The 23,091-nt window shown below is 44.9% G+C and overlaps 2 protein-coding genes across 2 annotated transcripts in view; one reads left to right on the top strand and one right to left on the bottom strand.

Annotated features, from left to right (window-relative positions):
• The window catches only part of bop1 (BOP1 ribosomal biogenesis factor), a 45,162-nt gene that overhangs the window by 7,985 nt on the left and 14,086 nt on the right, over window positions 1-23,091 (top strand). Inside the window, exons 3-4 of the mRNA XM_027166595.2 lie at window positions 1,901-2,035; window positions 23,039-23,091. The exon at window positions 23,039-23,091 is cut by the window's right edge and continues 102 nt beyond it. Of these exons, the coding sequence (XP_027022396.2) occupies window positions 1,901-2,035; window positions 23,039-23,091 (188 nt within the window). The remainder of the gene's footprint in view (window positions 1-1,900; window positions 2,036-23,038) is intronic.
• On the bottom strand, window positions 9,790-13,804 carry scxa (scleraxis bHLH transcription factor a). Its single transcript, XM_027166614.2, has 2 exons — window positions 12,875-13,804; window positions 9,790-10,376 (listed from the first exon to the last, which is right to left on the bottom strand). The coding sequence occupies exons 1-2, from the start codon at window positions 13,439-13,441 to the stop codon at window positions 10,338-10,340; spliced, it is 606 nt and encodes a 201-aa protein (XP_027022415.1). The 5' UTR covers window positions 13,442-13,804; the 3' UTR covers window positions 9,790-10,337.

Raw genomic sequence — 23,091 nt, 5'->3', positions numbered from 1 at the left:
GGAGGTTGTTATGTGTGCATGATGTCCTGTACTGTCCTGTACTGGTCTCTCGTCTCTCGTCTCACAGGGTGTATACCTACCTCACTCCCGGTGTTCATTAATGATGAGTCCTGGCTGGAAACATTTGGTTTCTGATTATTATTCACATTTAACACTACACAATTTATTTATTTGCCTTACTGGGAATATTTTCTTTAATTTTTATTCCACAACGTTTACTTCTCCGTTTGTCCTAATGATAAATTTGACCACATGACAAGCGTAGTTGTCCCGTTTTACTCCTTTAACGTCTTTAAAGATCCACTTCACCTTGTGTTTAAGTGTTCAGGGCAGGCAAGGGAAAAAACCATGTCCCAGGTTTCTGGAGGCCGTTTCTTTTGAAACAGCTCAGCTAGCTTGATGTGGATTTAACTAGACAACAGGGAGGAAGTGTTTCACTTAATGCTGCGTTCCAAAAGATATCAGGACACCCCAAAGCCATAAATTAGCATGGGTTACTCACCTGCCTCTCACCACCTCCTGGGACATGCTGGAGCTTAAATCGTCCCTTTTATGTTTGCGTCTGATGGCTCTGCTTTTCCTGAGCGAGTGACTTACTGAATACAGGTCAGCGCTGTGGGATTCTCTTCTCAATGTCCCTGTCCAAATGCCCTGTGAGTAAATCACATGGAGGCAGTAAAACATTGCACACCGTCATGCTGCCATGCAGGACACAAGATTTAAGACTAGGAAATGGAAAGTAATGTGATTTTGGATGTTGTTTTTAGTGGTTAAATCTTCACATGCATTTTTAGTGCGACCAGAGACATCGTGTAGTGAGGTTTGGGTGAAATAATAGCTGGTGGATCTAACCGAGGTGTTTTTGCTCATGGAGTTGGCTGAATGAGTGACTGCTCATGAACAAGAGCAACACAGGGCATGAACCAGCAATCCGTCAACATCCAGAAACGTCTAAAAAGCCCTTGCACTTAAATTGCTGCTCTGGAGATGAGCGTCCAGCAGAAGCGATTTGTCTGGAGATCAGTCAGTGGTACTGGTTCTGTTTGGGACGTGTGATGGCTTGGAAAACCCCTTCACACGATCCACATCTGACACGCACAGTGTTCTACTGTTTATAATCATCCAAACCCAAGAACTTTCAGTTCACAGTCTGGATTTTAAAAACATAGAAAAGAGAAAACGGAGCAAATCAGCACCAAGATTTGGTTTCAGTTCCTCTGACGATGTGGCGCTGCCTTGTGGTTGTGATATGATGGGGTAATATCAGTATCAGCATAACTGTACTCTTCTGAGGAAGCAGCAGTTCTTTTGTTTTGAATAATTGCACCCTAAATGGAAGTGAACAAAAACAGCTGATGTAAGTAAAAGCATCAACCTCTGAACAGTTCACTATCATGGATCATAACCACGTTTACGTGTGACGTGATGCATTTTGTATCAGCCATGTCTACTGATCACAGACCGGAATCGATTAGTCCTGTCTGTTTGACATGTAGCCGTAGTCTCAACAAGCTGCCCAGATGTTTCCAGAAACAGCAGCAGTGTAAACAAAATTCACTCTAAACGAACATTTAGTAACACTAGCATTGTCTCTCTGATGGTTTTTATATTGTTTCCAACGTAGCCTGCAGTAAGGTGACTGAATCAGGGCCCAGGACTCCCACAGTGCTGTTTATTCACAGTGACTCCTGGACACAAGGAGGACATCAGCATATAAGCCCCAGCTGTGGAGAACATCTCTACCGTTAAACATTTTACCAGCTGTGAGCTCTCGGGGAAATGTTCAGCTTTTAAGTTTTGATTTCAATTCCGTCTGAAAAACATTGATTATGTCTAAACCTTATTACTTCAAGGGTTCTATGAAATTCTTACAGACTTTGTTGTGACTGTTTTTCCACAGGAGCAGAAAGCTAAGGGCAGAAAGCTGCAGAAGGAAAAGCAGAAGACTGAAGTGGATGAAACCGGGGAGAAGAGTGTGAACCCGGGGGGATCTTCTCAGGTGGACGAGTACGACCAGGACACTTCAGATGAAGAGGTGAGTCGTCTCGTGTGTCTGTTCACACTGTCTGACTGTAACTATAAGGCTGCGTTTAATTGTGAGAGGTTTGTTTACTTTGCTCCAAGACGGATCTTTCCAGGAAACGTGCGTAAACCCGTTGTTGGCCCTTCATTAAGGGGCCATGTATCGAGGGACCGACAAGCTCCTGTTGTTTCTGTTCTGGTTTACAATTTTTGCCTTTTCTTCCTTCCTTCAGTTTTCCTTCTGTTTCCCTTTTTTTTCTGCCACTTTGGCTCAGCGTTCTGCTGTGACACGAGAGAGTTTTTAAAATGTGTAGAAAGTGAATCCGACTGTAAGCAGAATTAAAAAACAATGCACAAAATTTATTAGGTGATTAATGAAATATTCAGATTATCATCCACATAAACAAAGTCTCCAGCACTTACACTCACCTGCACCTTTTTACCATTGTAGAAGAATAACAGCACAAGAAGTAACATGAGGAATTATGCAGAAATGTGTTTTCATGCTTGCTTATTATTCTTATTATTATTATTCTTATTCTTATTATTTTTCTGCCTGGAAACTGATGTGCAGACCAAACTGTAAAGCCTAGAGACTTATGGAAATGGTAGAAATCCACTGGTCTGCAACAGCGCAACACTTTGCCGTGATTGGCCACACGGTGGCGCTACAGCGATCAAAACAGGAACAAAAGACTCGCGCCTTATCAGTGAAATCCTAGATTAAGATGAACTAAACATATAGATATCAGATTTAATTTCTTTGCCACCTGCTGGTTTATATATACACACACACACACACACACACACACACACACACACACACACTCTCTCTCTCTCTCTCTCTTTGCTTAGAATTTCTGTTTCCTTTGTCCTAAAATCATGAAAGTTTAGCTTCATGTCAGCAGGGTTAGCACATCGTGCCACCGACTTGATTCATTTCCAAGTTCCAGTTTAAGCGCTTGCTAAGCGATGGTCAGTCTCCTGTTACTCAAGCGATTAAGGTCCATCTTCTGAACCTGAGGATTTTCTTTAACAGATTCAGCATTTTGTTGATTGCTGCTTCTTCATTCTAAGTGAAAACTACAAAACGCTTCAATACTAGTGCATTAAAGTCACATTTTAGAAGTCAAACTGCTTTATGCTAAAACTGTTGTGAGAAATCTCCCACCGCAAAAAAGACGTATTTGGACGTTATTGAGCCGCTGAAACTCCAGCACTTTTCAGATGTCCATGTCTTCTAAGGTTGCTGCTTTTCTGTAAATCTGTATTACGTTGCACTTTTTCCTCAATTTTGTTTTTATTTCCTAACTTTACGAGGCCTCCGGAGTTGTGATGCAGACCGTCTTTCATTACCAGGAGCTCTGTGACTTCTCATATTTGCACGTGGAGCCATTAAAAAATTCTTCCTGTTCTCTTTCATTTAAATGCTCCATTGCAAATCATTGACCCCTGGCACACGGAGGGCCGAGTGTCTGTCAGGCTGTACAACCGAAACACATCAGCCATCCAAAACTCTTCTTGGCAGTTGCCTACCAACCCAGAATGACCTGTTAACAGTGGCTGTGTTCTGGGGGGGTAGATTCCTGCTTTGTGTGTTTGGGGTGGTTGTGAGTCAGTGACCACCTTCCTCATTTACTCTGGAAGTGCTGAACATTTTTCCGATCTTGTGAGTGGTTGTTGCCAGATATGGTTCTTTCTGTAGGCCTCCACGAGGGCAGCTCACGGCCCCAAACCTCTGACTACTAATCATTTATTTCAGCTTTATTACTTTGACATTGAGCCCCTGACCTTTTGAACAGTGAAGTTGAAATAAATGATTATTATCCTCAAGTCCCTAACGTTGAGTTGCCCACACGGAGGCCTACAGATGTTTATATGTGTAGTTGATGGAGAAGACGATGCTCTACCTGGGATTGGATGCATTGCATTTCTGACAGAAAAAACCCTCTTCTAGGGTCATTGCTTGTGACTTCTGGAACTTGTTGATCTGATCCACTCGGTGTTCATTCTACATGAGCTCAGTAAATGAAGCGAGAGTTTCCAGCCTCTGCAGAGGATGTAGACATGTTCACCTCACATGTCAGGGTTCCACTCCAGCCAGGCTTTGTGTTTGGTTTTTTCTCTGGTCCTCTGTAACATTTGTGAAGTTAACCACCAGTTTCCCCCCCAACATATTTCAGGATACTCAGAGATGGTTTCTGTTTGTTGTAGCAGGAGAATCTTGTTTTTCACCCCATCATGCTCATGTGAGGTTACACGGTTGTTTTGTAACATTCTTTTGCTCGGGGTCAGCAGATAAGATCTCACGGCTCCAGGTCTCTTGGATCTTGGCACAAGTTTCTACAAGTAAAAAACTGCAGACTTCCAAATCTTCCAAAGTTTAGAGCCTTCTTTTTTCGTCCACCCTCCTTTGTAATAATGGGCTTTTTCCAGTGAGCAGAGTGTAGAGGGAATACGGGCAACTGCGGCGCCTGTCCAAGACATAGCCGGCAGGAAATTAGACACCCCCCCCCACCCCACCCCCCAATGGCTTTTCCATGTGCTCAGCAAAATGAATGAAGACACATTGCAGAATAAGACCAACCATGACTCGGTCTTCCGGCCACTGATCAGCTACTGCGAGAAAAAAATTCCTGATCATGACCAGGAGCTGTGCACCGTAAGGAGGGGCATTTAAATTGTTTGCGTGAACATGCATAAGCAGGAGTAACGTATTCATCCAGACAGTCCTGAGAGGAAGCAGCTTGCACAAGTGTGAGAATGTGGTAGACTGTCGTCCAGATGGTGTTGCGTCTTTATTGAGCTATTGTGTAGCTGGGCGTGGGAGTGAGAGGTGGTATTATGCTCTCATCCCAGAGATAAACCTGATTCATCTGCATGAGCAGAATGTAGAAAGTTAATAGGTCAGTTTCATGACACAGTCGTTCTACCTGTGCTAACGATGTGCCCGCTTGGGGTCAGTGCTGCCCTGAAACTTGCCCTTTTATATCAGACAGAGAGCAGACGTTACAGAACTATGATGAATCATCTAAACATGAATCATATCCACCTCTTCTTCTTCTGCTAAAGTATCCCTCCATCTCTGCCTTCATCCATCTAACCCATCCATCCCACAGAACAGTGGATTTTCATCATCAGTCCTTCACTGTTTATTGTGGTGGTGTTCATGTCTCTGGTCATTTCTGTGTCTTATGTCTGTTAGCTACTGTTCTGCTCTCGGCCTTTAGACAAACACTTTATGGTTCCTTTTCCAGAGCGACTCACATTTATCTCTGCTATAAAAGCGAGCTCTATAAGGGTTAAGGACAGAGGCAGCATGGTAGGGCTGGGATTTGAACTCATGACCTTCTGGTCACTAGTCCAACATCGTAACCACTGAGCTCCCTTTGTCTAAGTAGTGACCTCAACAGTGTGTGTAACAGAAACCCAAAAGGAGGTCATCTTTCTTGTTTAGAAAATAATTCTGGAAATTGCTTATGCTGATTAGGAGCAGTGACGGTGAACCACACATGTATGTGTGATGACATTGTGGTGAGCATGTGGAGCTGTGAGCTCTGTGTGAGAGCCGCGCGTGAGAGCCGCGCGTGAGAGCCGCGCGTGAATCTGATGTCCTTCAGGAGGAGACTCTGCTCCATGTGTCCCGTGTGTCACTCTCTCCTGCTCACACTCTCTCTCTCTCTTTATCACTGCACCCAAAATGCAGCATTTGACTTTGGTCTGCTTCGTCTGACTAGAATTTGCTTTCCTTTTTGAAGGCTTCTCATAAACGTCAGTGAGGAAGTGCGGGTCTGCATGTTGGCTGGTGTTAATGTGATACAGAAGAAGGACTTGCTTCAATGCCGGAATAAACTAATCATTCCCAGCTCTCAGCCACTGCTAAAACCTCCATTATGGAAGTCTGTGTAGCTCTGCCCGGTGTAGAGAGAGCAGTCGGTGCTGCTGAGCACAGAGATGACTGCATTTTCCACAGTCTGACACGTCACTCTGGGTTCCCAATAAAAACCCTGCAACATAGTCTGTAGAAGTCTTCAGGACCTACATCCTTATTCTGGAGAAGGTTCTAGTATTATTTCTAAATACATAATACAGGTTTAGGCCATTGTCATGTTGTATTGTCCAGATCTGTGTGGAGAGTCAGCGCTGGACTGCTGAAGAATAAACAGTAGGTTTGTGTGTTTCTGATGACATTCTTTTATAAGAAAGTATGTGTGAAGAAAGGTGGAAGTGTTTAAACGCTTAATGCAGCAGCTCACACACCTCCTACACACATCCAGAGGGGAAGTGAAGTTTTCTCCTCTCAGAAGGAATGAAATTAGCATCCAGTAATTAACTAACGTGTCTGTGTGCGTGTGTGTGTGTGTGTGTGTGTGTGTGTGTGTGTGTGTGTGTGTGTGTGTGCGTGTGCGTGTGCGTGTGCGTGTGCGTGTGCGTGTGCGTGTGCGTGTGCGTGTGCGCGCGTGCGTGCGTGCGCGTGCGTGCGCGGGTGCGCGTCTGCGCGCGTGTCTGCGCGCGTGTGGGTCTGCGCGCGTGTGGGTCTGCGCGCGTGTGGGTCTGCGCCTGCGCGCGTGTGGGTCTGCGCCTGCGCGCGTGTGGGTCTGCGCGCGTGTGGGTCTGCGTCTGCGCGTGTGGGTCTGCGCGCGTGTGGGTCTGCGTCTGCGCGCGTGTGGGTCTGCGTCTGCTCGCGTGTGTGTACGTGCGTGTGTGTGTCTGTGTGTGTGCTCTGTCCTCTGTAATGTCTGCTGTAGCGCCCTGTCCTCTGTAGTGTCCTCTCCCCTGAATCACCCTGTCCCCTGTAGCATCCTCTGTAATATCATCTTGTAGCATCCTGTCCTTTTTATTTAGATAATTTTTTTAATTATTATTTTTTTAATTACTCTGTTCATGAGCTCATGGATAAACGATCTGGACAGATGGGTCTTTGGGACGTGTAAACCTGTACCATTAGAGGAACCTGAGCAACAGTTGACTCTGGACTAAAGTATAAGAGCTTTTGGTGCGTCTGCAGCAGGTGAAGAACTTTCCATAAGCTTTCCTTTCTGAGGACACAAAGGTCTGCTTTCAGTCTCTTTTAGTCTGCTGAAATCAATACGGTGATAAAATGGACAGATCGCTCGTAAATTATGTGGAATTTTGGCCTGTCACTGTGCTATCAGCAGGAAATCTCTTTTTAATAGTCTATTTAAGGAGAAGTGGGGATGTGTTTTTCTAAGTCGACGAGGGAATGTCGATCTCGAGCACCTCCCTGGGTTTGGGGGTAGAGGTACGAGGGTGGTCTGAGGAACGTGACTGAGTGGATTGTGACTCGCGCTGGACGAGTAGAGCCGACAGCACCCTGCTCTTCAGTCGGTGATTGCAGGTGTGTGGAGTTTGGAGGGGAAGCTTGTGGATAGGATCGAGCAGAGACCATTTTTCCGCTGCTGCCAAACCAGCCACCTGTCATTCCATCGTTTTTAGGATTTCCTTTTCATCCGGTCTTCAGCACAGCTCCCTGTTGGCCCAACGTGTGTCCGGCCAGAGGCCTGATTGAAACCAACTGCCAGTGATCCTGTCATCGGGGGGGTTGGAGCTAGCGCCTGCCATGGGTGAGAAGGGGTTATGTCAAGGATATTCAGGAAGGAGAATTCAACACTTTTCCCTTAAGGCATAAATGCATACGCTGTCTATTCTACATCACAAAAACAGACAATTCATCTACATTCACTCCGTCAAGACAGATTTTCATCTCTATTTTATTTATTTATTTATTTATTTATTTATTTATTAATTTTAGTCGAACACTTTACATTAAGGCCCTGAGTTCCTTTCCCCTTGTATCGTGTTCCACACCTTCAGTTTTTCTGAAACAGAAGTTTACTTCCCTTTATTATAGCTCTAAATGACACTGTGCATATTTTAACTCGAAACAAACATTAAAACAATTTTTTTTCCAGTATGTAAGGAAGAGGAACAAAAATATCAGTATATGACTAACATCTGGATGTTTTCGGTTAACGGTTAAGAAGGAAAGTTGCAATCTTGGGCAAATTGTTTGCTCTCCTGGCTCCGACTAAATGGCTTTCACTTCTGTCATAATACTTGAGTCTGTAGTGAGGAAAGCTTCAGGGCATCATTAGATATTTAATTTTCAATAAATAACGACTGTCTCTGAGTGATGTACCGGATGCTCGGAGGCCAGGTGGGAAACCCATTTGAAACCTGGTTTGCCAAAATGCAAACTTTCCACATGCTTTTTCCAAGGTTAAAGCCTGTGTACAAGAATCTCAGCTTATTTATTTATCAGGAGTTGAATGGCAAGTTCATGCTGGAAGCAACCACTTACATCAGCCTGGTTTTATTTATTTATTTATTTATTTATTTGCTCTTTTTTTGCTGTGATTAATTGCTTGACCTCCGAGTGACCTTCATTTCAGGACTGTGGTTTTGGGTTTGTAGAATTAATGATGAGATTTATTATGGGATTCGGTTTCATAAAGCCAAGTAAGATGGTGAAGACTGAGGGGGAGGGTTAGATGGGGTGAAAGTGTACAGGGGAAAAAGGTTCCGAAAGGTTCAAGCTCGAACAAAATGGAGCACGGATCTCTTCCTCCTCTGTAAGAGCCACGCTCAGTGCGATGGGATGCCTGAAACAAAACAAGCTGATGCTAAGCAGAGCAGAATCAGGCCAGACCAGTCTGTTCGTCATCTGCTAACCATCCTCCAGACAGACTCGAGGCTTAGAGGAAACTTGGCCATTGGGACCATTATTACAGTCACATCCAGTCTTGTGCTGTGGGGTTGGAGCTGGGAAATGGCCTGTGTGCCCTGATGGTATGAGCGCTCGGTCTCTGCAGATTGTCATGGTCAGGTTAGCAAAAAGCTTCCCTGCTTATTAAAGGTGGAATGCCTCGGTACATTTATGCACTGGTGCGTCATTAAGGGGAAAAAATTGAATTACACATTTTATAATGACCAAAAAATGATTGGAGTGTGTTCAGCTTCATGGAAATCTGTTCTGGTGACGGACGCAGTATCACTGACACCGAATAAAGGCTAGTTTAAGAAAGCTTAGTTTTATGTGTAGTTGCATACAAGTTAATTATATTCATGACTAAAACTGTCTCATTAAAACAGAATAAGTTTAAAAGTTGTTTAATTAAACAGTGCTGTAAATGAACTGGTCCCTAAAACAAAAGAAAAAAGCCTCTTGAGTGCAGTGGAGCTGCAGCGTCGGAGGTTTATATGAGCGGTGTGTAGTGGAGAAGGTGTGGAGGTTAGCGGGTTTGTGTGGATGTGGCGCTTTGCTTTTACACTGATCAGAGAAGTGAGTGTACAGCATGGCCCTCAGTTATACATGAGGGAAAACTCAGCACGACTGTGTAGGAGTCCGAGACCAGACGCTGCTGTGTAACCTGACCTGTGCTGCTGAAAGGCAGGTTTTTTTCCTCACGCTGTATCTAAAGTGATCTGGATTGTGAACTTGGAGAGGGCTGGAAGTTCTCGACTCGGGAACTCTGTGGGCAGTCAGTCAGGTCACATGAGCAAGCAGAGGCTGCGGGATCTGTCCAGATCTCCTCCACCTACAACCTCCACCTACAAACCTTGGAGATGCTACTGAACATAGTGAGGCTTCATTCTAACAGGATGTGATGGACATAAGTGGGAGTGTTTCATATAACCTGTGAGCACTCTGGGGTTTTTTTCCCCTTTGGGAAAACATCACACACAGTTACGTCTGAGACAAAAAAAATAAAATAAATATTTGATGAGAATAAAATAAAAAGCTCGTCTGTGTTATGTTTTTAATTTAATGATCAGTGAGTATATGAATTTTGCCATATTTAACATACATTACATTTTGTTCAATTTATTAAATTAGAGCCGTTTGATTCTCAATCTAAATGCACGACTGAACGTGCGAGATGTGTGTGAGATCACATCAGATCTGTTAAAGGAGACGTTTCATTGTTCTCCGTCTACCCAGTTCTTTTCTACACACACTCTCTGATGGTACACTTCCGCTTAACCCTCAGCGCCGCTTCTCTCTCCTCGTGTTCGGACGCTCATCTCTGAAGGGTTTTGTTTTGATGAAGATCTTAGTGTCTCTCTGTGCTGAAGCTGGAGACTGGAGATGTCCAGTGAGGCGGAGAAGTGAGTTATATACGGATATGAAAACCTTCTGAAATCTGGGAGGGTTTAGTCATCACCGTGGTTACTGTCCGAGTGTCATTTATATAGGATCAATTAAATATGATTTTATTTGCATATATACACCATAAAGTCTCCAGGCAGAAGTTTGTGATGTTCCTCAAATCTCTGAGTCCTTCTTGTCTCTATTAATTCCTCAGCGCTGTTTTTCTTTCTCTGTCCTTGCCCTGAAATGAGCAGAGAGGAAATGTTTAGTTTTATAAACACACTGCAGAAAAAGCCACTTATTCAGAATAAAGAATTAATTACAATTTTTTTTTTTTAATTTAACTTCACATCCACTTCACACACACTGAGTTTCTGTAGTCCTTGTCACCTGCTTATCTTACACACACACACACACACACGTTGTTGTTGTTGTTGAGCGCAGGTCCAGATGTAATCACATGACCCTTTTATTCTCAGTACAGACTTCACCTGACTGACTGCGGCATCACACGAGAGAGAAAAGTAAACCGTCTGCGTTCGTTTTTCGTCTTTTGCCGTAACGCACTGAATTCTCAGTAGCCGAAGCGCAGGCGTGTTTTTCTTTAGTCTTGAGACATAATGCAAATATTTTGGTTCCTAGGTTGAAGGTAATGATGTCATATTTGGTGTCTGTTGCATCATACAGACGTCGATTAGATCACCAGCTTTTAATGGACTTGCAGTGGAATAATATTTGCGATCTTTTGAAGCCGAGCTGTTTGTGTTCTTTCGTCCGGCTGCTAGTCTTTAAAAGAGACCGTTTTCTTTCTTCTTGCCATTTATTTGTTATTTATTTAGATCTTTAGTACTGCCCGTTTTCTGGAGGGAAAACTGGCTAATGCTTTCAGCTGTTTGCTTACGAACAGCACTGATGAACTCTGACACTGATGAACTGAATGTTAAAAATCACACAATGTGTACAGAGTTACATGTCTCAGGAACTTCAGGATGCACAGCTGACTTTAAATACCACAAGACTTCTGATCTCTCTCTCTCTCACACACACACACACACACACACACACACACACACACACACACACACACACACACACACACACACACACAGTGTTGGGTTCGACCATCATTTGTCCTGCTGAAGTTACAGATATTAGACAGTAAAGTTTCGCTCTCGCACCTAACGATCTGCGTTTGTTTTAAAAATCTATAAAAAAAAATAGATTTGTTCATATTTTTGTAATATTTTTTATACCACGTGTCATTTCTTGGTTACTTGTGTATCCTCATCTGTCCCTTTAGTTAAACATTTAACCAGATATTTTTTTCACCTGTAGTGATTTTTTGTTATCGAAAAAATTTATTTTCTTTCTGGATTTTTGAACTCCCTCCTGTTGTTTAAGTAACCGTGAGTCTGTGTGTTATTTCTGCTGCTCTGTATTCAGTGGCTCTGATTTCTGTCTGCTTTATATCACAATATGAACGTATGAAACCTGGCAACAATTAAACATCGCCATTCCCTCGGCACGTCCTGCGTTCACTGGGTTTTTCCTTCGAAACAATAAAGCGCTGAGTTTTGGCGTGTTTTGCTATAACAAGCCGGGCTGCAGCGTGCGGTTTGGCCGATCTCGTGTTAGAGCTCGGTCTGGTTTAAGTCTCTCAATCACACATAAATCCTCCACACCATTGTCCACTTTTCATATAACACACACCATCCTGTCAGCTCTGAGGTCAGGAGTGAGGTGAAGTGAGGTGGAAGCTTTGTTTTGCTGCACTTTGCCTGGCAAATTAGGTTAAATAAAAATTTGTAACCCTTTGAGATGATTTCTTTTCTTAAGCAGCGTGTTCTGCTTCACAGGGTTCTTAATGGAGCGTTTAGGAAGAACTTTAATACATTAGGAAAGTGAGTGGCTCAGGATGGTGCTGAGCTGCTTGACAGATGTTTTCTCAATGCTGTGGTTTAATATTTAGCTCACAGGACATTAACATTTGCATATTAATATCTCCCGTTGGCCCATTTGTCAAAAACATGCATATTTTAATTCACCATAACCTTAGCGTATGTCAGAGCTTTCACTGGGCTTCAGTTTGGAGAGCTTTACATTTTTGATGACACCGATTATACCCATACGATTTACCCGTAACCCTGTGAGTTAACTGTGCACACACTCTTCTGCTTTTGGCCTGGAGTGACTGCGTTCCTCGTGGCTGAGCGACTGATGTATTTTTATCGTGATGTGCTGATGGTTTTGTGGCCGGAGTCACTGAGCACCGGAGGCAGAACAACACACTGGACATCTGCAGACTCCCTACAGTCGGGTTCCAGCAGCACGTGTGAGAGTTTATAAAGTCTCCTTATGAACTATTAGGAACAGCATTGAGTGGAAACTGGAGACTGAGCTCTGAGCGAGCGGTAGCCTGGTGTTTGTAGTCGTTATCCTGACTGAAGTGAATGTCATTACAGGGTGAGATTCAGCATAGAGACCTGTTATGAGCTCGATACTAAACATGGACATAAGCCAGAATCTCTCTCTCTCTCTCTCTCTCTCTTTTAAATTCAGAACAAATTGGTCATGTATTTTTACATGTAATTTAGCACAATATGATCCCACATGCTGTTTATGCATTTACAATCACATAAAATCGCTTTAAGATTATACACAATATATAAAGGCACCATGCAGCTGCAGTAGGTTCATGGTTCTGCCCCATCAGGGCAGACGTCTGTGTTGACCACTCACCATTTTCCTCTGGTTGCTGAGGCAGAAAGTGCAGATCTGTTTGGGCTGCGAGTTCTCAGAATCACATGTAGGTGATCCATGATGATGATAGTAGGCTGTAGAAGGTCCACCGCTGTGGCAGGGCTGCCCGTCACCACAGGCCTCGCCTACCAGTAGGACGTTGCCGAGGTGCGAGATGTAGCTGGAAGCAAGGCGCAAAGTCTCAATCTTGGACAGCTTCCTGTCTGCCGGCTCAGTGGGGATAAGAGTCCTGAGTGCTGTAAAGGCCGTATTCACGCTGTTGGTGCGGTCTCGTTCCCGTGCGTTGGCCACGTTCCGTTTCCGCCCTTCACCCGGTGGACTGCCTGCGGTGCCTGGTAGCAGCCCACCAATGTGCCCTCCTCCACCTCCGCTGCCCGGTTTCCTTTTTCTGCCACCCACCTTGAGCTCGTAGCCAGAGGCATCCAGTTGGAAGGAGCGGTCATCCGAACCCGAGCTCTCGCTGCCGTTCTCCTCGTCCTCAGACATCATGGAGATGTCGGAGTAGAGGTAGCGGCTTGGGGCTGGACGCACCATTGCGAATGACATTTTTTGTATAAACCCTTGTAGAGCGCTCTGTGGCTCAGACCTCAGACACGGTCCAGAGTCATGCAGTGTTGGTCATGCAATCACGCAGTGGATAGAAACCATACAGCATGCAGGACTATGACTCTCCTCACTTCAGACTCCTTCCTAGCATGCAGAGGACATCAGCGTCGCTGCCTCATGGAGTGCTGGATGTTTTTGAGGAGCAGCACAAAAACGTCTTGCTGACTTTCTAAAGACTTCAGTTAACGATAATGTTTTGTCTTTTTAGCTTCTTTACTGACATCCACGGTGTTTGGTCTGTCTATCCACAGCTTCTTTTACTTTGTTGAAACTTTGTCCTGTGCTATGCTCCCCCTCTCTCTCTCTCTCTCTCTCTCAGTCTTTTGCCTCTCTCTGTGCCTCTGAGTTGAGCTCCACGTGTGGTTTCTGTCTGAGAAATTCAGTACGGTTTGGATTTATATGCTGTGGGAGTGTCTGGGGTGAACGCACTCCTCCTCTCATAGTCTCTCTCTCTCTTTTCCTCACTCACTCTATCCATCTCTCTCCTTCATTTTTTATGCAAATATCCCAGCTGGCAGCATGGTGGTGGTGAGCTATCAGCGCCCTTATGTTAACCCTCGCTTTTCTGGACTGTTTTCACACCAAGTTCACATCACAGCGTTGTTTCTGTTGTCCTCAATTTACGTTTAACTTTGTGTTTATTATTTGTGTTTATTATTTGTGTTTATTATTTGTTTATTATTTGTGTTTATTATTTGTGTTTATTATTTGTGTTTATTATTTGTGTTTATTTGTGTTTATTATTTGTGTTTATTATTTGTGTTTATAAAAGCATATCACAAAGTGCTGTCTAATCTAATGACCACTAGTGCTGTTAGAGATCAGATATAAAGACTTGTTTATTTGCACATGTCACATGTGACTGTGTGGGTGACTACATGACTGTGTGAGTGACTGCATGACTGTGTGAGTGACTGCATGACTGTGTGAGTGACTGCATGACTGTGTGAGTGACTGCATGACTGTGTGAGTGACTGCATGACTGTGTGAGTGACTGCATGACTGCGTGCATGACTGTGAGTGACTGCATGACTGCGTGAGTGACTGCATGACTGCGTGAGTGACTGCATGACTGCATGAGTGACTGCATGACTGCGTGAGTGACTGCATGACTGCGTGAGTGACTGCATGACTGTGAGTGACTGCATGACTGTGTGAGTGACTGTGTGCGTGACTGCATGACTGTGAGTGACTGCATGACTGCCTGAGTGACAGCGTGAGTGAGTGTGTGAGAATTCTGAGCCTCTGAAAATAACACTCTAGTAATAATTAAAAACCTGACCACCCCAACATGCACCCCACCCCACCCCACCCCACAGGAGGTGGCAGTTGAATGTGAGTCCATCGTAGCTCCTCAGTTTGTTCAGTATCCCCATGTTTCTGATCATTTCTTTTCTCTTTAGAAATATTCTCAGTGCTTCACTTGAAAACAAGTTGTTCATTAAAAAGCGTTTCTGCTCTTAACCACAGTGAGACGTGGTGTGAGACTGTCCTGACTGTCCCTGTTTTTACCCTGAACACAGGCTGGTAGATGCCCTAGGCATGATCTTTACCTCCCCCCCAGTTTATACCTGATCCCAGTATAAACTGCTGTGTACAAAATATTGTGTCCAGTTTATTAGTGTGCCGTGATGTCAGTGATGTCTGTGATGTCAGTGATGTCTGTGATGTCAGTGATGTCTGTGATGTCAGTGATGTCTGTGATGTCAGTGATGTCTGTGATGTCAGTGATGTCTGTGATGTCAGTGATGTCTGTGATGTCTGTGATGTCTGTGATGTCACTGATGTCTGTGATGTCAGTGATGTCTGTGATGTCAGTGATGTCTGTGATGTCACTGATGTCTGTGATGTCACTGATGTCTGTGATGTCAGTGATGTCTGTGATGTCTGTGATGTCAGTGATGTCTGTGATGTCAGTGATGTCTGTGATGTCAGTGATGTCTGTGATGTCAGTGATGTCACTGATGTCACTGATGTCTGTGATGTCTGTGATGTCAGTGATGTCTGTGATGTCTGTGATGTCTGTGATGTCAGTGATGTCTGTGATGTCAGTGATGTCTGTGATGTCAGTGATGTCAGTGATGTCTGTGATGTCAGTGATGTCTGTGATGTCTGCTAGATCTGAGGCATGAGGAAGAAATGCAAACTGGATCCAAACTATAATCCAAATGTATAATGATGTGGTTTGTAACAGGACTTTACATATGATACCTTAAATTCAGATAGAAATGATTTTTAAAAAGAAGCTCAGATGTTCTGAGGGCACAGTAAATCCCTATAAATGCAGACTTGTGTGTTTAGTCTGTGCTGAACCAGAGCCTCAATTATGAAGGATGTGAGCTGAAATCAGTGGGTCAGCCAGACCGGATAGATCATATCCCCGAGAGCTTAAGAGCTCCTCAGTACCCTCCATGACCATCAGGACCTGTGTTCTCTCTCTCTCTCCCCCTCTCCCCCCTCTCCCCCCGTCTGCAGGTCACAGATTTTTACCCCATGCTGAGTGGGAGACAACTCATTTGCTTAATCCTAATAAGAAGGAATTTTGACTCGCTTTACAAGCAGCAATAAAGTATTAGTAGTTTTTTTTTAGCACTATTCTACTCTGATAATGGTTTCCTCATGTCCTGTAGAAAAATCGGATATACTTTTCCTCTTTTTAGATTTGTCTGGAAAAAAATCTAAAGGTTTTTTTTTATTTCCTCATGAAACTGGTTTTATATCTGAATTGCTTTACCATTCACTTCCTGGTTTAATTCTCTGAACAGACTACAGAGTATCAGTTGTCTGAGTCTGTGGGTTTCACAGGAATCATTCAGTTCACTTCTTTTGTCTGTGATACTGTGGAGAATGTAAACCTTATAATAAACCTTCTGTAAGGGAAAAAAGGAAAATATATTCATGCTTGTTTCATATGTTTGGCAAAACAACATTTAAACACTATATATTTTTTTCCGCCCCGGTCAGACAGAGCAGGCCGTCGAACCCTCGGCTGGAGCAAGATGAGACTTTGTTCTGTTATTGTTGTAAAAAGCATTTAATCCCAGAGCAAAAGAGGTTAATATCTCTTACTTCAGGTCATTACTCCAATCTCACTAGTCCTCTTAAAGACTTCAGCTCTGACCCTGTGAGCAGAAAAGAACAAACTTCACAGAGCAGACGATATATTAAAAGTCAACCCAGGCCCTAATATGACGACATTCATTAGGGTTAACTGAGACCACAGCGGCTCTTTCCTCAGATGGAACGTTTTGTTACCTCATAAAGCCTTGTGTCTGGGGTAACAAATGACAATGCTTGTTATCATCCTGTCATACGCAGGTCTGCCCGCTTGTTTTCCTTAAAGCAGAACCAGAGGTTCTCAGCTGACAGCCATTAGAGTCCTCTTACTTCACCCAGTGTGACGTGACACCTAATCCCGTCCCCCCACCTGTAGAAAGCTCCTTCTCAGCCCTGCACCTCTCCCCAGACATGCCTCTCCATCTGGGGGACGTGTCTCTGGGCCAAAGCGCCGTCAGTCTCGGGTTATGCTCCCGGCGTGTGCTGTGCGTGACCACAGCTGCCGCGATCCAGCCATCAGAGCCACGGCTGCTGCGAGCGCGTGGGCTTCAGTGGGGGCGTCTCCGTCTGGACAGGCCCTGAGGATATGGGCCTCTGTATCACTTTCAGCCTGGTGCAACACAGTCAGCTTAATTTAAGCCAGACACAGACCAAGTGAAGGCCCCATACACACACACACACACACACACACACACACACACACACTCAATTCACAGGATCTCACTCACATACAGAACTTGCTTAAGGTCACAACAAGACCTTCAGATACATCAGATGGTGGATCGTATGAGATATAGAGTGGAGGCCGTTAGAGTCGCCTTTTGTTCTGCTTTTAAAATTCTACTTATTGTGACTTTTCCATCATTAGTCTGATCCTTTAATGGTGTGTTTTCTCTCGGGTACTTTTTCACAGTGAGCATATAAACAGGCTGGAAAAGGAAGGCGCAGAGGAGGACTTCTGTGAATTTCGTTATTCCATTGTAATAAGGAGACGAACATTTCATGGGTTGATATTAAAGGGGCAGTGTGCTGTGTTCTTCCATGAGTTATAGACAATGTGTTCCTCTGATGTCTTGCACATTGTACGTTAAAATGAACCTGCAATTGAGGAAAAATATTCACTTTTCAGTGAGTTCTTTTCTAATATTCTTTACTCAGCTTGCCTGGTTTGGACATTGTTCCATGGTCATTTTCCAATTTTTGATTTTTTCCACCGAGCTGTTAGTGGTAGCCTTTAGCAGCGTTCCTAATGGCTCACGTGCTGCCAGTCATAAAACCCACACAGACACGAGTACGAATGAACGCATCTCACAAAATGTCAACACGCATTCTCTCAGTAGACGCATCACTCTGTTTGGATGGGGCGAGTGGAAAGTGGAGCAGCGGACAAATTCCACGGTGGGGTGAAGATTACTTGTATTATAAATGATCCCATTAGAAGGAAAGGCAAACCTACACTTGTGGAAAAGAGGCACAGTCTGCTGAATTTGCTCCATGAGGGTATGATATGGAACCACGTCCATAAATCCCTTCGTTTAAGCAGCTCTCCTCTCTCGCCTGCTGCCTCGTCTCCGTCAGCCCGTTTAAAACCGATCGTCTGCAGTCCCCCGGCGATCGTGGCCTGTGCCACCACAAATGACCCTGTTGCTGTTCATCAACATCAGAAGCTTCAAAACATCATGTTCAGTCTGAAACTGAGGAATATTTGTGGGAGATTTTTGGTTCCTCCAGTAGAATAACAGTGGGAGACTTCGTATAATACAGTAATATTAGTAATGATTGTCAAATTAACATGTATGTGAGGTTTTGGGCCACGCCCCAAAGAATCAGAAACGCCCCAAAGAATCAGAAACGCCCCCTACAGATGAGATTATTTCCAGTAGGTGATGGTCAGAAGACATCGACACTGTACCTTCACTTGCTGACAATTTTATTGGGTACAGCTGCACTTTGTAGGTGTAGAGTTACTGACCTCACAACCTGTTACTGTAGTTGTAATGAAAAGAGACCACCACAGGACTACCATGGACCTACATATCTGCACAGCGTGACCCTGCTATGCTGGTTATTTTGGTAGGTTTAGTTAGTCTTGTTAGTCTTTCCTCAGTGGTGTTGGTGCTGATCATGGGCCCTTTACTCTGTGATAAAAGTGTGCTGTTACCATCCACCTATCCCCATCTCCATTCCTTCTCCAGTCCAGAGATCGTCTTGAGCACACAGACACGTCCATAAATGTCTGAAATATCACACACACTCTACTAATAGACCACTGCACTCACACAGGGACCAGAGGCCCGGACCGCAAAGCTCGCAGTAGATACCCCACATCCGTAACGACAGCCCTGTCAGCTGCTTAAGGCATTATCAGGGTCTGGATCTGATTCTTCGGTTTCTCCTAAAACTCTCACTGCAGTTCCCTGTCGATGTGTTCATTTACCGTGCAGGATTACTTCGATAACGTGATCCTTAGTCCGTCAGTCAGGTCCGAGTTATCAGCAGACTACAGCTTGAATCCAGATGCAGCTCATCTCAAATATCTCACAAACCGACCCTGAGATTAGAGTTAGATTAACGTAAACCAAACATCAACCAAGTCCACAAATGAAGTCCACATTTTACATGTTTGACTCTGAGCCAGTCACTACAAAAGAAATGGTGGCGATAGATAGATAGATAGTATTTAGGAGAGAAGAGAAACACACCGATTTCTCTCTCTCTCTCTCTCTCTCTCTCTCTCTCTCAGCAGGTTGCACCCATGGATTCATGGTGAGGGTTTTTTTGTAAGCCTATGCAGTCTGGGTGAGTCCAAGCCCATGACACGGTCACATCCTTGTTCTTGTCCAACAGGAGTGGACCACCACAAGGTTCATGTTTTTTTACTCTGAGATGGTCCAGCTGTGGTGATGGTGCCTGTCTGAGGTACCGTAACGGTCTCGTCAGCTCAAGCCGGTCTGACCTTTAGAGACACAGGTGTGAAGATCCAGGAGATTAGCAGATGAATCGATGTTCCATTTAATACATGAACGCAGCACTGATGTAATGATGTTTAAGGATAAACTATTAGCTGTGACTTACAGACTTTCTGACTTTCTTGCTCACTGACCTGAGATTCAGTGGCATGCTGTGGTGATGTTCCCTTCCATATAAGCTTCCAGCCAGACGATGCTCAGCCTGCCATCAGCGCTGACTGTGATGCACTTCATACACTCGCTTACACACAGGTTCCAGGAAGTGTCCTTTTTATTAGACAGAGTGTTTTTCCCTGATTTAGTGCATTTAATCCAGCTTTCCGTCTGATTGTCTGATCCACGCAGCTTGTTTTTTCTCCGATTGATCCTTTAAGATGTTCGGACTGATTTTGGATCTGAGTTCTGGAACAAATTTGTGTTTGATCACATTGTTGCATTTATTTGCATTGAGACAGTCGGCTTTTTCCTCCTGTCTAGACAGTCTCAGGTTATAGTGCACCTTAAAGTGACTGTCAAGATTTTTTTTCCTAGAAGGAATAATGGATAAGATTAGTGATGGTCCTGACAAACTTGCTTAAGAGAAGAAAATAAAAAAGAGAGTCTCGTGGCATTCATCTAAGTCAGAGTAATCTATTGTTTTCCACTGAAGTAAACTCTGTAGTGAACAGTTCAGAGGAAAATGTGCACCAGTTTATTGTCTAGACTCTGGATGTGATTTATTCTTAAATCGGATGCCTTGACCTATGACCTTTAGCCCTTAACACATCCTGCTAGGTTTATTCTACACCACATTCAGACTGTAACTCGAAGGAACTCAGTCTCTGGAGGAATATTTTCTTTCTATACTCTTTTTATTCCCAACACTAAATATAGCTGAGGAGACGCTTCTGAAAGCATCAGCACTAATGACTATTCCATGTTTAAGATTTATTCTTATTCTAATGAAATACACTTGTCATATTCTTAGTATGAAATTAAAGTTCCCAAATTCTACATTAAGATGATGGGAGGAAAAAGGGAGCCGGCACGTAGGCGTGCAGCGGACACACGTCGGCGTGCAGCGGACACACGTCGGCGTGCAGCGGACACACGTAGGCGTGCAGCGGACACACGTCGGCGTGCAGCGGACACGCGTTTTCCTTTCCGAAACCTTACAGCAATCCCGTCAGAGGCACTTATTTCTGCTGGAAGCTGCGGGCGAGTGGGGCAGCTTAGTGATCCACAAAAAGCAAAGCAGAGGGAAGTCTCAGCTCGGCACTTCTGCTGTGATTGGGGGAGGTTTTGTGGGCTCCCGACCTGTCTTGATGGATGAGCTTGTCATTTACTGCTTGCCACTGTGTGTCTTGATGTGTTAGTGCTGCATCACATGAACCACCAGAGCACAGACATTCTAACATCTGTATGCAGATCCTCCAGCTCTGCTTTAACTCCATCCTGCTGCAGGCTTCTGCTAGACGTTCTGTTGGAGGCAGAGATTTGGATGACTTTTTCTCATGAGGAAAAAGATGATGAGGAGGAGGAGGAGGAGGAGGAGTTTTATACTGCGAATATCTGCTGTTATTAGAACTGAACATGGCTTTAGGGAAAGAACATTTATCCAAAAATGTGTTCCTTTCAGACTGAAAAAAAAAAGAGTGTGAAGTTCCGTGTAATCCAGTGGTCGGGGGGCGGGGGGGGCAGTTGTTCATCCAGTGCCCTCTCTGCAGTGTCTCAGACCACTTCACACAGCTCATGTACAGGAGGTGGGTTAAACATTTCCAGCTTGAAGCATCTTTATAAATCAGAGCTTTGTGTCTGAGCCTCTGTGAGATGATGATGATGTTTCATTGGTGTGGCATCTCAGCAGACAGCTAACATACTAGACCTCTTTACTGTGGCACGACCTCATCTGGGTCTCCTGTATAACTTAGAAATGGGGTGTCCGAGCTCGGAATTGTGGGGAAAATCATAGATGCCTCTGTGATCCATGTGATCCATGTGTCTGTGATGAGCGATGTAGATTCTTCTCCACCCTGTGGTGTGGAGTCCGTGTTGGAGTGTTCACTGGTCGAAAGCTTTTCTGATAAGACCATTGCTGGATTGTTGACGGTGCTGTTGCTTTGGGCACCTTGTTGGTTTGAAACATTGGTCCAGATCTGTGTGAGTGTCAGCAGTGAGGAACGTCCTGTAACAATGTCTGTGTGGAGCGATGAGCTTCTCTACCCACTGTGCTCTCCCACTGTACAGCTTTACTCAGACCAGACACCTCATAACGGCTGTGTTTGCCTGGTGGATTGAAAGCAGGTGAGCAGGAGAGGGTTCGGAGGGGGTGGACGTGCCCTGGTCTGGGTTCTCACGGAGACTTCGCTTACACAGAAACCCCAATCGCACCATGTAGATTTCACCCCGAAGCAGGACACTGAGCATGTCACTTAACCAGGACAGAAGCCCTGAGAGCAAGTGACTGAAATAGAAAATTTTCTCTTAACTTTTCTACAATTTAAGGCAGTTGAGGCCACAGCAAACATTTCACTGCTCAGTTACACTTGCACAGTGAGGCCAGAGGTTAATGCCCCAATTTTGGAGAATTAGGGGTTCTGCAGGTTGTGCAGCTGCTTGAGGCTGTGAGAGTGAAGGCATGACACGTCTCCTGCTCACATCTAATTGGATATGGTAGGGCTGATTTCAATAAAATCACTCACAAGGTTAGGCCTCACTTCAAAACCTCTAAAAACCTTCAGCTGTGTGCGCGTGTGTGTGTGTGTGAGTGTGTGTGTGTGTGTGTGTGTGTGTGCGCGTGTGTGTGTGTGCGCGTGTGTGTGTGTGCGCGTGTGTGTGTGTGCGCGTGTGTGTGTGTGCGCGTGTGTGTGTGCGCGCGTGTGTGTGTGCGCGCGTGTGTGTGTGCGCGCGTGTGTGTGTGCGCGCGTGTGTGTGTGCGCGCGCGTGTGTGTGTGTGTGTGTGCGCGCGCGCGTGTGTGTGTGTGTGTGTGCGCGCGCGTGTGTGTGTGTGTGCGCGTGTGTGTGTGTGCGCGTGTGTGTGTGTGCGCGTGTGTGTGTGTGCGCGTGCGCGTGTGTGCGCGTGCGCGTGTGTGCGCGTGCGCGTGTGTGCGCGTGCGCGTGTGTGCGCGTGCGCGTGTGTGTGTGCGCGCGTGTGTGTGTGTGCGCGTGTGTGTGTGCGCGCGTGTGTGTGTGCGCGCGTGTGTGTGTGCGCGTGTGTGTGCGCGTGGTGTGTGTGTGTGCGTGTGTTGTGCGTGCATGCGTTTGTGTGCGTGCGTGTGCGTGCGTGCGTGTGTGTGTGCGTGTGTTTGTGCGCGTGTGTGTGCGTGCGTGTGTGTGTGTTTTCTGTTATTAGTGTATTATAGGGGTATGTGTGTGGGGGAGGGGTATGTGTGTAAGGATAGGGGTGTTTCTGGGGGTGGGGGGGTAGCGTGGGTAGCCTAAAATGTTTCAGAGCTAAAGAGATGCAGAGAAAATGACCTCTAACTCTTTCTTTCTTTCTCTCTCTCTCTCTCTCTCTCTCTCTCCTTTTCAGGACATCCGCAACACAGTGGGAAACATTCCAATGGACTGGTACAAAGATTATCC

Source organism: Tachysurus fulvidraco, chromosome 24 (assembly GCF_022655615.1).
Source record: "Tachysurus fulvidraco isolate hzauxx_2018 chromosome 24, HZAU_PFXX_2.0, whole genome shotgun sequence".
Lineage (NCBI taxonomy): Eukaryota > Metazoa > Chordata > Actinopteri > Siluriformes > Bagridae > Tachysurus > Tachysurus fulvidraco.
The sequence above is the reverse complement of the archived record's forward strand: the minus strand, read 5'-3'. Positions and strand labels throughout refer to the sequence as shown.